Source organism: Palaemon carinicauda, chromosome 10 (genome assembly GCF_036898095.1).
Source record: "Palaemon carinicauda isolate YSFRI2023 chromosome 10, ASM3689809v2, whole genome shotgun sequence".
Classification (NCBI taxonomy): domain Eukaryota; kingdom Metazoa; phylum Arthropoda; class Malacostraca; order Decapoda; family Palaemonidae; genus Palaemon; species Palaemon carinicauda.
Window position 1 is genome coordinate 15,907,891 of NC_090734.1, and position 15,000 is coordinate 15,922,890.

General features: G+C 36.4%; 1 protein-coding gene across 1 annotated transcript in view; it reads right to left on the reverse strand.

Annotated features, from left to right (window-relative positions):
- The window catches only part of LOC137648376 (hemicentin-1-like), a 37,957-nt gene that overhangs the window by 6,950 nt on the left and 16,007 nt on the right, over positions 1-15,000 (reverse strand). The window contains exons 3-8 of the mRNA XM_068381299.1: positions 12,760-12,881; positions 9,747-9,824; positions 7,058-7,190; positions 6,309-6,380; positions 5,193-5,365; positions 4,579-4,708 (exon numbers count right to left, since the gene is read on the reverse strand). Coding sequence (XP_068237400.1) covers positions 4,579-4,708; positions 5,193-5,365; positions 6,309-6,380; positions 7,058-7,190; positions 9,747-9,824; positions 12,760-12,881 — 708 coding nt within the window. The remainder of the gene's footprint in view (positions 1-4,578; positions 4,709-5,192; positions 5,366-6,308; positions 6,381-7,057; positions 7,191-9,746; positions 9,825-12,759; positions 12,882-15,000) is intronic.

Consider the following 15,000-nt stretch of genomic DNA (forward strand, 5'->3'; position numbering starts at 1 on the left):
CTTGCCTTCATGAACGTGAACCTGGACAGTGTCCAAACTTTACCTTCATGAACGTGCACCTAGACAGTATTCAGATCTTACCTTCATGAACATGAACTTAGACAGTAACCTGTACCGCATGTGTATCACACACGCTCGTACACTGTAATGGTATTTCTGTGTTTTGTATACTATCATTATTGCTCTTCCCTCACACTGATAACCTGTTTAAGCCTTTATGATATGGAATCATTGTGTTTGAATTTTTGTGTCGTTCTTACTTGGAATGAGTTGCATAAATAATCATGCTCCATCGAACGGTTGAAATAAAGTTAGTTGCATTCGTGTCATCTCTCAGTTATCACCTAACGGACGCGTCTGCACACTGGTGACCAGCGGAGTGTCCACTCCCTCCCGCCTGCCTCCTCACTGCTGTGCCCTACTGTTTGAAGATGCTGTCAACCAAACCTGAATCTTTGGCACATGCCGCCTCAATGAAACTACCGCCCTTCACCAGCAGAGAAGCGTTCACCTAGTTCCAGTGTTCTGAAGTCCAGTTTTGCATCAAGGCCATGACTCAGTCAAGCACCAAAGCAGATTATGTTCTCGCGGCGACCCCCAAGGACACTTTTCCAGAAATTTTCGATTGGCTGCGAGAGCAAGGGAACACCTCAATAACATAAAACACCCTTAAATCATACCTCCTGGAGCAGTATTTACCATCGCCAGCTGGCCCGTAAGAAAAACTTTTTCAGCTCTCTCAATAACCATTGGGGGACCAGAAGGCTTCGATCTCCCCCAGGGAAATGACCAGTATCACTATCCTCCAAACTACCGCAGATGGCTCTCCTCATGAAGTGAACCTATTTCGTGCCCTTTGGGTACAGCGCCTACCCGAACCTGTACTTGCTGCCATCTCCGATATTGATATTTTGCCTATGAAGGACCTGATAACCAAAGTCGATGCCCTTATGGACAGCCACTTCACTACCTTCCAAACTTCCATCAACGCCTCCACTCCTGACAAAGTGGACAAATATTCAATATCAACCGAAGGTGATGTGAATGTAGTAGTACAAAGATGCCCACCCCGTGATGTGCCGGAGAGGCAACAAAACCGCCTACCACCCACCACTCGCTCACGCCACAACCAACGACCTCTACAGCCACTTCCTGATGTCCAATGGCCACAATTGTGATACTGCCACTCCAGATTCAGGGCTGCAGCGAAAAAAATGTGTGAATGGTAGTTAGTGGCGAAAAAAAAACCTGTAAGTAAGCCATCGCTTGTGGTGGTGGCTTCCCCTGTCACTAATCTTTTCTTTTTGCAATTTTTGGCAGATATGGGTGCTTGCCATTCTCATCTGCCATGGCCACTCTCCAGGACACAACATAGTCTGTCTAAGTCTGCCGACATCTGCCTGGTAGCTGCCAACGGATCTGTGATACCCACCCACAGTCACGAAACTCTCACATTATCGTTCGGAAGTGCCAAATATAATTGGAAAGCTTCTCGTTGCTGATGTCACATTGCCAATCCTTGGTGCAGACTTCTTCCCACACTTCCAACTCCTGGTTGATTTCACTCCCTTACGATTAGTCAATTAGGATTTGTACTCCTCGGCACCTCTCTGACCTTGTTCTCCACAGCAGCGCACCACGACCATCTCCTAACATCATACCCAGAAGTTTTTTGTCCAGAACTTAATCAAACGCCCACAGTTCCCACCAAACACGTTATTTATCACCATATCAAGATGACAGAGCCCCTAGTGTTTGCCAGATTCAGGCGTCTGGCACCGGATTGTTTGGCAGCCGCTACACAAACGTTCACCAAAATGGAAGAAATGGGCCTTTGCCAAAAAGCCTCTAGCCCATGGTCATCACCCTTACACATTGTCTTGATGAAAGATGGCTCGCTGTGTCCATGTGGGGATTACAGGTGCCTGAACATGAAAACAGAACCAGATCACTAACCACTCTCCTACTTGCACAAAGCGAAGGTTTTCTCCATGCTCAACCTGAAGGGATATTATCAGGTGCCCCTGAACCCAGACGACATCCCCCAAGACTGCCATCACTACCCTCTTTGGTACATCAACCATCAATTACTCGTTTTGGCCCTCGTAATGCTGAGGGCACTTTTCAACGCCTCATAGACAGCATCTTAGGGTACCTCCCCTTCTGTGTTCCTCCAAAGAGGAACACCTCCATCATCTACATATCGTGCTCAACCGCTTATACCAGAACAGCCTTGTAGTCCGGTACGACAAGTATACCTTTTGCGCTAAGGAAGTATCGTTCTTAGGGCACCACATCTCTCCTGAAGGAGTTCATCCACTCCCTGAGAAAGTAACAGACGTTCAACTCGACTGTCAAACCACTACAAGAATTCTTGAGCATGATAAACTATTATCACCGTTTCCTGCCAGCCATTGCTGCCACTCTTGCCCCACTCTGTGCCTCCCACAAGAGTAACCCAAAAGACCTGAAGTGTGGTTCCCTTCAAGAAGCAGCCTTCTGCAACGTAAAGAATGCCCAATCAACTGCTGCTGCACTCACTTTTCCCATGCCACATGCACCTCTCCTTTTCTCCACCGATGCCAGCAACATCGCTATTGTTGCAGTACTCGAGCATGTGGTCAATGGCTTGCACCCACCCATTGGCCTTCTTCAATAGAAAACTGTCAAAGGCAGAACCCGGCTACTCTACATTTGACCTCGAATAGCTGGCAGTACACTTGCCTGTCCGTCACTTTCGCCACTTCTTATGAGGTAAGCCCTTTATCATTCGCATGGAGCACATGCCTCTGTCGCATGCTTTCACTCAACAATCCAATGCCTAGTCCGCCCAACAACGCCGACATCTCTCCGCCGTTGCTGAATACAATTGTACCCTTAAATACATCCCTGGGAAAATGAATCCTGTTGCTGACGCCCTGTCAAGAATCACATTGGCTGCCATTTACTTGGGATTGGATTACGATTGCAAGGTTTTGGCAGAAGCCCAATGAAAAGATCTAGAGTACCAAGCATGTAGGACATCTTGCACAACCCTCCATTGGGAAGACGTCCCTGTCAATGACTCCAACACCACCCTCCTCTGTGAAGTCAGCATTGGTAGACCTAGACAGTGGATACCTTCCTCCATGTGCCAACAGGTCTTTGATTTCATTCATGGTCTTTAACATCCCTTGTGCTGTTCTACTGCACAACAAAGCTCATTTAGCATGGCATTACTAAGGATGCTACGGATTGGTTCTGCACCTGCACTTCATGCCAAACATCAAAAGTACATCGACACACGGATTCCGGTATTGGCTCCTTTCCTCAACCTCAACGGCACTTTGGCCACATTTACGTCGATGTTGTATCGTTCCCTACCCACATCACAAGGACATTGTTACCTGTTTACTATCATCCACCGCTCCACTCGTTGGCCTAAAGCCATTCCCAGAGAGACTTCAACGTCTGCCTTACTCTTAGGATGGTTAGCGAGATTTGGTATCCCTGAGCATATTACTTTTGAAAGGGAACACTTTCACCTCAATTGAGGACATCATTAGCAAATCTCCTGGGAATCAGCTTACATTAGACAACCACATACAACCCTGCTGCCAACGGAATGGTCGAACGTTTTCACTGCACCCTCAACGCAGCTTTGGTGTCCCTCTGTAAGGAATCCACTGGTTTACTCAGCCTCCCTGGGTCCTCCTGGAACTAAGGACCACTCCTAAGGACACCCCAGATGTGTCGGCAGCTGAAATGATGTATGGCAACCCATTGGTCGTCCCTGCTGATTTTTTTCCGTCGATAACCTCCTTTGACAATATCCTGTGTCTATGTCATGTTGTGGGTAAATTTACTCCATGCCACCAGACTTACAAGTCCCCAGCAAAACAATACATACAGACAGATTTGCAGGGATTGCACGTTTTCCTGTGCAACGACACCAGCAAGATCCGTCGGACAACGAAAGCGTTCTTACTCAACGTTTGGGTTAAAGACTGAGTCCCTAGTGATCACCTTAAAACTGCATATCTCCTGCAAGATGGCCCGCCTACAGTGGGCCTCTCCAGAGCAGTGCGCTCTATTTAACATGTATGTCTTTTTTAGGGGGGAGCCATTTATCGCACATGTATCACACACACTCGTACACTGTAATAGTATTTCTGATTCTTTTTATACTGAAGTTATTGCTCTCCCCTTGCACTAATAACCTGTTTAAGCCTGTATGTTCTTGAATCATTGTGTTTGAATTTTTGTGCTGTTCCTGCTTGGAACAGACTGTATAAATACTAATGAAATAACGTTAGTTGCATTCGTCTCGTCTCTCAGTTATCATCTAAAGAGTGCATCTGCACAAGCCTCACCTACCTTCATAAATGAGCACCTGGAAAGTAGCCTGACCTACCTTCATGAGTGTGCAAATATACAGTAGCCTGACTTCCCTTCATGAACGTGCACCTGGACAGGAGCCTTACCTACCTTCATGAACGTGCGGCTGGGCAATAACCTGACCTACATCCATGAATGTGCACCTGGACAATAGCCTGACCTACCTTCATGAACGTGCACTTGGACAGTATCCTGACCTACCTTCATGAACGTGCACCTGAACAGTAGCCGGGTGAGACCCCGAAGGAACACAGGAGTACATCCCAGAGTCATCTGCTTTGACGTCCTTCACCGTCAGACGACTGGTTGTCTCCCCTCTCTCGCGATCCATCTGGGGAATGTTTGAAACCGGGAAACTCATCATGCTGTGCAGCTTTTAAATTTCAACATTAAGAAGATTTCAAATGTTTTCTGCTTATTTTATTCTTTTATGCCTTTTTTCAACTGGCAAGTAACCAAAAGACAGATTATTGAATTTTGATTATTCTTTTATTCTTTTTTCACTTATTTCCTCTTAGAATCAGGAGTCTTAATCACATTTATATGCACTAACTGAATCCTTCTCATTACCAATAATGGTTTTTTATTTCCTTTTGCCTCTATATCGGTTATGGTAAAAGACATCTCAAAATGTTTAACATTTCTAGCTTTAAATAGACTACGATAAGAAATCCCACAAGTGAATTTGCTTATCAGCGGATTGCTGCAAAGTACACTCAGTTACTCCTCTTCTCATTGTCACTTTTAGCATCGTAGAAAAAAAAAGATTAGCTACAGAAAATGAAGGAAACGTAACAAAATCTAATAGATCGTACTTGCATTTTGATTCCACCTCTTGGGGAATTTTGTTCCTTGAGCTGGGTATCGTGGTACCAGTAGATGAGGGTCGAGGGGCCATATAATGAGGTCACTAGACAGGTCAAGGTCAGAGATGATCCCTCTTCCATGAAGATCTCGCGTGGACCTTTGATGTGGACTCTTAAGTCACCTGTGGAGATAAATATCAAACTGATTCTAAACACCCAATTTGCATGAGTCGTCTAAAAAAAATGCAACTTCAAAAAGTGCAAATACTGTGTCTAATTTTATAATTCGTTTCTTCCCTTATAAATTTGTTCTCTCCTCTACCGTTATTCAGTTGCCTTTTGTAATAATCAAGACCATGCCTTTTATCACAATTCCTTAAGCAATAGATTTATTTCTATCTGAACATCCTTATCTTAATTTCAATCATCCTTCTTGACTAAGGTTATCAAGATGAAAGATAGGTAGTGACACTAAATTGTTACTATATCGACAAAAAATATCCCTAACATTTTCATTTGGACAGTCAGTAATCTTGATCAAACTCAAGAGTTTAGTAAAAGCACAACGGAAACTTGCAAGTAGACAATGGTGGCCCTTGCAAGGTTAATTTTGTTTTCGAGAATTACTCAGTAGATCTTATAAGGGTGAATATTAGTTGTGTCCTAAATACAACAGTGTCAGCAATATATATATATATATATATATATATATATATATATATATATATATATATATATATATATATATATATATATATATATATATATAACTAGCCAAGCTACAACACTGATTCGAAAAGCAGAGCTCTACTGAATAAACCAGGATATGATCACATGCCTTAACTGGGTAACCAACCAATATTGCTTGTTATAACGCCATGGTAGTCAGTGTATACTAGCACTTAGTAGTTACCAGATATATGAGCAGCTTCGCTTATGAATTTCACACATATCTGGAAGGGTTATTGAAAAAGCCATCGAACTGTGTACCTGATAATCAATTGATGTAGTGAGTCGCAACCGAGACACAAAATAACCTTTGGTTAGCAATGTTTACTGAAAACAACTGGTATAAATAACAGTGTATGGGATAAAGAAAGAAATGAGATATTGAGAGATCCTTACCGTCTTTGGTTGAAGCTGTGTTGTTGGCAATAAAAACTTTGGTCTTGCTAACACTAATCGGCTGAGATGGACCTGAAAAAAAAAAATAATTTATTAATTTTTAGGAACGGTTCATAATCAGCAACATATTAGACATGGATGATATTAAAGCTGAACAACTCTAGATATATATATATATATATATATATATATATATATATATATATATATATATATATATACTGTATGTGTATATATATATATACTGTATATGTATATATATATATATATATATATATGTATGTATATATAATATACAGTAGATACATACATATATATGAGTATATATATATATATATATATATATATATATATATATATATATATATATATATAGATATATATATATACATACATATATACATACATATATACATATATATATATATATATATATATATATATATATATATATATATATATGTATAAATATATATATACTGCATATATTAGACCTCATTCATTATTCCTTTATTAATTTGCTTGATTTACCTATTTTCATAATTTTTAAATCATTACTGGCTCTGGCCAAGAGCACGTGCTGGCATGTCCCTATTATAATAAACACACAGATGCATATGTATACTGCATATATCCAGATAATATATAGAAAAAAATACATATATATATATATATATATATAGAGAGAGAGAGAGAGAGAGAGAGAGAGAGAGAGAGAGAGAGAGAGAGAGAGAGAAGTTACGACTCACCGTATACATTTAGGGTCACAGGTCTGGAAATCTTGGGATCGCCATTCACCTGGCATTCGTAGATTCCAGCGTCTCTCAGCTGAGCGTATTGTACCACTAGAGTCCACAAGTCAGTTCCTTCCTCGTGTACTAACTGAGAAAAAACACAGCTTAATATTTTAGAATTTCCTAATTTACTATCGACTCTGCAAGTTTATAAACCCAATCAAAATTCGGATCAGTGAAGGGTGTTAATAACATGCTCGTTGGGGATTTACATTATTGAAAATAGATTTTCTTAGGTTAACTTTCGAAAGAAAATAGCAAATAATATATTCTAAGTTTTGTGGCACTATGGAGTCATAAAAACTTGCAAAATACCAATGGTATATGCGATTGTTTCTCTGTTTTATGAAAATAAACGAAATTTGGAAGTACTTTTGAATAGAGATGAAAGGCTCAAAATATAATCTTTAATTCAATATGAACAATGTAAGTTAAGTAAGAGGAAATAATAGACTTTCAGAATAGGTTCGTTGAAGCGTAGGCCTACTAGATGACTGTGGGAGGATACAAAGATTAAAGTGTCTCCATCAAACAGTGTGGACTATAAGTAAGAGGAATTGTTGTAGGCCTACCTATGAATGCAGAGAGAGGAGGAATAAAGGAAGAACAAAGAATAAGGGCTGAAAATTAGGGGATTAGATAAAAATCAGCTCGTGTGAATTACATCTGCCGACAGTGCTCCTCACAAAGTGCAATGTAGGTGTTACTTAAGGGTCTGTGCGTTTCCTTCAGCCCCTGCTGCACTTGCTTTATATACTTCTATCTAATTTCCGTTTTCATATCCTTTTTTCCTATGTATGTAGAAGAATTAATTACAAGTATAAAATTATACAAAATAATGACAGAAGTTAATGAAGATTGAGTTATTAATTATAGGTCAAAAGATCAAGGGATTAGAATCTATTCTCTGTTACTCAACAGTTCTTTCATTCAAGTATTTTTCAACGTGTCAAGAAATGTTGGGATCTTCTCTTAGAAGAATTATATATATATATATATATATATATATATATATATATATATATATATATATATATATATATATATATATATATATAATGTATATAAATATATATATTTATATATATATATATATATATATATATATATATATATATATATTTACATATATATACACACATATATGTATATATGCACACACACACACACACACATATATATATATATATATATATATATATATATATATAATGTGTGTGTGTACATATTATATATATATATATATATATCTATATATATATATATATATATATATATATATATATATATATATATATATATATATATATATATATATATATATATATATATATATATAAATCATTAGTAAATCATATATAATTTTCACGAAAATTTTGTGAAATATATTCGTATTTTTTTTTTTTATCTTAAATTGATATTCTTTAGGACTTACCCAATACAAAAAAAAATATGAAAAATATTTGTTTTGCATTGGGTAAGGTTTTTTTCTATTGGAGTAAAAATATAACCACGGAGAAAAATTTTTCAAGTTAAAACTCTATAAACAAGGCAAAGTTTTGTATAAGGGAATTTTTACATGAGCGGTAAATATTTTTCCGATGAAATTGTTGCACAGAAGGTAAAACTTCTATGAAGGAAACTTTATGCTCTACGAAACAAATATGTACTTCAAGTGAAACTTTTATGATAGACTTATTCATAGCGAGAAAAACAATGGTTTTTTCAAGCTCCTTTGTATCAATTCACAGGAAAATTTTCTTACATAAGCGGAATCTATTACACAACGAGTTACCTTTTAAATAAGCATATTGTATAAGAATGTTTCAATTTTTTTCCATATGAAACAAATCTTCGAGTAAAACACTTTCTTGATTAAATTGATTAAATCAAAGTCCATTATAAGCAAGTTTAATCTATCACAAAAGATTTTTCTGTTTGTGAAAAACTAAAACCCTCTAATTCTCTTCAATAGATAATATTTCTTTAAGTTTAAGATATGTTTTTTAGCCTCTTCTCAATAGCCAATGAAATATCCATTCTGTTAAAGATTTGCATTAAAAGAACGGTGAATATCTGGCAGCATTTTTTCCAGGATTTTTACCGTTTTTAAAACGGTTATTTTGACGTAAAAGAGTGATATCATGGTCACCGACCCGGAAAAGATAATATCAAAGTAATATAAAATTGCGGTCGTCTTTATTTTACTAAAATCCGATTGAGAACAGAATATTTTTATGGTTAATTTACAGTTAAAATTACGTTTTTTTATAACTGTGTAGAGCTCATATCATATTTCTAAAAGTTTATGTAATAATAGAAAAAATGCAGTTATATACGGATGGCAGATACTCTGGGGTGCTTGTCAACAATACCACCTTTCTCCTGAGGAAATTCACAAGAAAGCATCTTCATTACTCCGGGGTACTTATTAATAATAACATATTTCTTCTTAAAGAAATTTACAAGACATCTTCAAATACTCCGGAGTGCATTTCGATTATACCACCTTTCTCGTGATTTACAAGACAAAAGAATATCAATATCGAGGAGTGCATTCATCTCCTTGAACCTCATGAAACAATACAAATATAAAATCAGTAAAATCGTTTTCCTTTAACTCCTAAATAAAGGTCACCCTTACTTGGAATCTCTCGTCAGCAGAATAGGTATGATGGCCGGTGGTAAGGATGTGAAGGTCTCGTCTCCTTAGCCAGGTCACCTGAACAAATGAGGAAATTACGTCATTGAAAAATTCATTATTATTATCAGAAAAGTTATGAAATATTTATGATTAATCATTTCTGGATATTCGTAATATTTCAAAGTTGGTGTTCTCGATAATGTTTGTAGTATCTCAATATTTTTAGAAAGTCCTGAATGGCATAGGTGTTTATGATTTTAAGTGTTTGATTAGCACAATGAATAATGATAGTTTTGTTTCTTATGACGTACCATATGACATTGAATAGATATAGATACAGATATAGGTATAAATAAAAACATTAGATAAACAGAACCATTTTTCATTTTCCAATAGTAAGAGAAAGCTCGTCAAAATCCCCGTATCGCACGATTCACTTCCTCCAATTCCTATTAAAACTTCGCTACACTGAAACTAGAACAACAAATGTTTTGACAAACACGTTTATTGCTGAAATCATGAACGCAGGTGTGAACGGCTGTTATGAAAGCAATGCGAAAAACAATTCGCTCTCTGCATGCACGTCACGAACCGTAAACTTCAATAAATAGTAAATAACGGTGTGGCTTTTTAAATGGCCCCACACGTTATCGCATATGCACCGCTCCCTCGCAAGCTCTGTTTTGCGTCCAGCAATAAAGTTTCGTTGGTAATTTACGGCCATTATGGCAATAAATACTTTTGGTGCTTAAATGGAGGTGGGGCGGGGGTGTGCAAGGGGCAACGCTTTGAAAATGTGTAGAGTTCTAAATTGTCTCTAATCTTTCCTAGTCTCCTTTTTACACCCCTGCTACAATTTTGCAGTATTTTAGAACATTAATGTTTCGAGAGTTCTAGCCCTGAATTGCTAAAAAGAATCCAGATTAACTGTAAGAAAACGGAAATAAATTCTGACATTTTTAATGTCTTTGGGGTTATATTCCTACCACGAATTCCTTATTTTACTTTTTTTTTCATTTTACTTAACGGGACTTTCATGAAACTCTTTAACATTTCCAAGCGGATGTGTTCTTACCACCTTTAATCTTCAGCGAAAATGTTTTCACGACACCTTTTAAGAGTCGGCCATAAGACAAATGCCAGGTGTGAATGCAAGGTATTTATTTCATTATTATTCTTGTTATGGTGCATGAATCAGCTGTGATAAGGTGGCGGCCAATCACGATGCTCGTGGGCGGAGCCTGTTATAGATTTTGAGCTGAGCACAGTCGCTTCCATCCAACAAGGCGATGATAAATGTTATTGATATTGAAAGTGTTTGCTTCAAGAGATGCTTTTTCATTGTAGGTGAAGTATGTTAGAGATTTTTCTTAGAGATGCTTTATCATTGTAGGCGGAGCATGCTAGAGATTTTGCTTCAAGAGATGCTTTTCATTGTAGGTGGAGCATGTTAGAGATTTTGCTTAGAGAGATGCTTTTTCATTGTAGGCGGAGCATGTTAGAGATATTACCTCAAGATATGGCTTTTCATTGTAGGCGGAGCATGTGAGAGATTTTGCTTCAAGAGATGCTTCGTCAGTGTCTTAGATGGTTTTTCATGATGGCTATAGATGCTTTGGACTATGATTCTTTTTATCAATTAATTTCTAACATAATTTTGCTTGTTTGTGACCTATTCATAACATTTATTTCTGTGCAATTATTTAAAACCATTTCCCGATTATATAAGAAAAATATCAGGATTTTTTTCATGTGAAAAGGTGTTATTCCCTTTATTAAAACCCACAACAGCTGCTTAACTACCGAGTACGCAATCAACTGCTTAGTTCAACATAGCTATAATGATCGTGAATGAGATTTGTCTATCTTCCAGGTTTCTTCTGGAAACCGAACCCGATTCCTAAGTCTAGTAGGAATAACTGCTACTGTTCATGCTACAAGTGTTATGTATTATGTAAAAAAAGGGATATTGCATCAGATTTCATTAAAAGAACATGATTCTACTTAAATAATAAGTGCTGTAGCGTATGTTATAAAGTACTGAATACTGTATAAATTAAGTCAAAGATAGAATATGATTCTTCTTATTTTTGTACTGCATATAAGACTAGAATCTTTTATACTGATGTCCAGTTGTTTCATTTGTATTGTTTATGTTTTTACGTGACGCAAGTCACAGCAGAAGCGTTCTAAAGCTTGCCTCCAGCACTCGCATAAATGTAACTTTAGAAATAAATAGGTCTTTATATTACAGATGTCTACATTACTTCCACCAAGATTTCATACTAATTATCCATATCTTTACTGGTTTGTACGATTGCAGTAATCAAACGTTGTCTGATAACACTGACCACAACTCATTATTAATGATAATAGCAAAACTAATCATTATTTGATCTTCTGTTTATCAACCTTCATTACTGGTATTAATCAAAAATCAGCCTGTGATTGTGGCCAAGTGAGTGTAATTTGATTATAACAACTTCCTCTTTTAAGATGATAAAATTATAAAAAACTAACAATTTTAATTACTTTAGGAAGAGTAAATTTTGTAATAAATGTTGATTACTTACACAGTATCTTACTAATAATTCACTTATGCAATTCGAAATATTGGAAAGAATCCCAAATGCTTAATGGTTTCTTAAGAGTTATCTTTAAAAAGGCGTAGCCAGGCCCTGGTCCGAATACCCTCTCTCGTGCAGAAATTTGCAATATTAAACATATAGGCGATCATAATCAAAACGAAAATGAAGTGAATCAAAACTCTCTATGAAACAATTCAAAACAGGCAATTCTTTATTTTATCATTATGTATCAGATCCTTATATTTTGATATAATAAATTCACGTCTAATTTTTTTAATCTATATCTGAATACTTAGCTCCAACAGTTGTGGTGGACACCTACCTTTAAACATTTCTAGCTACGTCTTTGTCATATAGTATAAGTTTTCCTATAATAATCGAATAAATAAATCCCACCGACAGAACAGAATGAATGCAACAATTACCTTTCTATCTTTGAGATGCAGAACCTGGCAGGGGAGTCGAGCTGTTTCTCCTTCCTTCACCGATATCGCTTCCTCGGTTGAGCCGAACTGGGGACCCTCGGACGACCATGTCAAACCAACACCTGTCATTAAGAAATAACCTCTTGTTACATACCAAAGCTTTGTCATGCAATTTATTTTCTTGCTCTCTTTCCTCACTGGGTTATTTTCGCTGTAAGAGCCCTTGGGGTTATAGCATCCTGAGTTATCTAACTAGTGTTGTCGCCTAGTTAGTAATCTCCCCTATAATAGCAAGTGTGTGGTTATATATATATATATATATATATATATATATATATATATATATATATATATATATATATATATATATATATATATATATATATATATATCTCCTGTCACACTCAGGGGGTAGAGGGAGTAGTCATACCCTAGTGAGAGTGGGAGTACCCCGAACCAGCGGGTTGTAATTAGGAAAGGGAAGGGTGTGGGAAGGGTTGAAACTGTGTGGATGTAAATATCTAAATATTTAGACGTCATTTTTGACGGCACAGGTACGCAAATAATATTAATAATAATAATAATAATGATAATAATAATAATAATAATAATAATAATAATAATAATAATAATAATAATGATAATTATAATAATAATCAACAGTACGATTATCTTCGCCAAAGTTACAGAACGTAAAGCTTCTAAAAGTCTAATAAAGTAAGTGTTTGCAAGCACTAAAACATTTTAACCTCATTTGTATTCATTTGTTGTGAAGAAATTTGTTTAATATCTCACTCTTAATTTAGATTCCGCTGGCCATCTGTTTCCGGCCGAGCAGTTAGCATAATTACGTAATTATCAAAAAAAAACATTAGTAATTACGGAGCTTTTTCTGAATGCTGCTAACAAAGTCTTAAACATACATGGTTTATATTATCAAAACCTTTATGACAACTCTGATGCCCTAATATTATTATATATCTTTTTTCTTAATCTTTCAAATGTTTTTTAGCTTTTTGCTAAAAACTCAAATAACGAACTGAAATTAAAGATTTCAGTTTCAGAGTTCAAGGCTGTTCTTGTCTTCTCTAGAACGTGGACGATACTTAATGTCTCAAAACTTATTCAAAAGAAACTACCAGGTGTAATATTTCACATTTCATTGACTTAAGTTTTAATAATAATAATAATAATAATAATAATAATAATAATAATAATAATAATAATAATAATAATAATAAACCCAGCCACTGAGGGGGGGCGGCAAGCCAGCCTCAACTTGGTGCATGTCCCAAGCCCGGGTAAATGGGGAGGGTTGGCAGCAGGAAAGGCATCCGGCCATGAAAAATTAGCTAAAACAAATATGGCCAGTGAAAAGTGTAAAAATAAAGAATAATAATAATAATAATAATATAGTCAGGAAAGGGATGGATTCCTAAGGAAGCTGGAAGCAACCCGGAACCCCCCATTATAAATCACCAGTCTCTGTAGACTGTGAGTAACAAGGAAAAAAAATAATAATAAAGCTAACTGCCTGTTGTTATCATTATTACTAGCTAAGATACAACCCTAATTAGAAAAGCGGGATGCTATAAGCTCAAGGCCTCCACATAACAGAGAAAATAACCCAATCAGCAAAGGAAATAAGGAAACAGATAGAACAGTGTGCCTTAGTGTACCCTCAAGAAAGAAAACTCTAACCCAAAACAGTGGAGAACCATGGTACAGAGGCTATGGCACTACCCTAAACAATAGTTTGGTTTTGTAGTAATGATTTCTATTATTTAGGTAAGACTAAGTTATTCATTATACTAGTAATAAACGATCCTTGATATAAATCAATAAGCTTGACCAAATTATAGTGATTCCAATTTATTTGATTAAAACAATGAAAAATAAAATATGACTACCAATTATCAAAGGAACACTGCAAAGGAACCTACAATATTCTTTATTCTAAATAGGACCAAAATTTTGCTTACTAAACACATGTTTACTCTTGCAAATTCTATGATATCACCGTATCCGTGATTACCCGCAACCAGAGTCGAAAGTTTTGTTGCAAGCTTCTAAACATCTATTTGAAGAATTGGTGTATCTCGTTCTACCATCACACAGATATTGACAGCCATGATCTCGTGAATATATATAATGGCCAAATCCGGTTGTGGAAGCCTATTGGAAACGTCCCTACCCGGCAATTTGTTGGACAGGAATTGGAGACCCACTCAAGCTCGATAG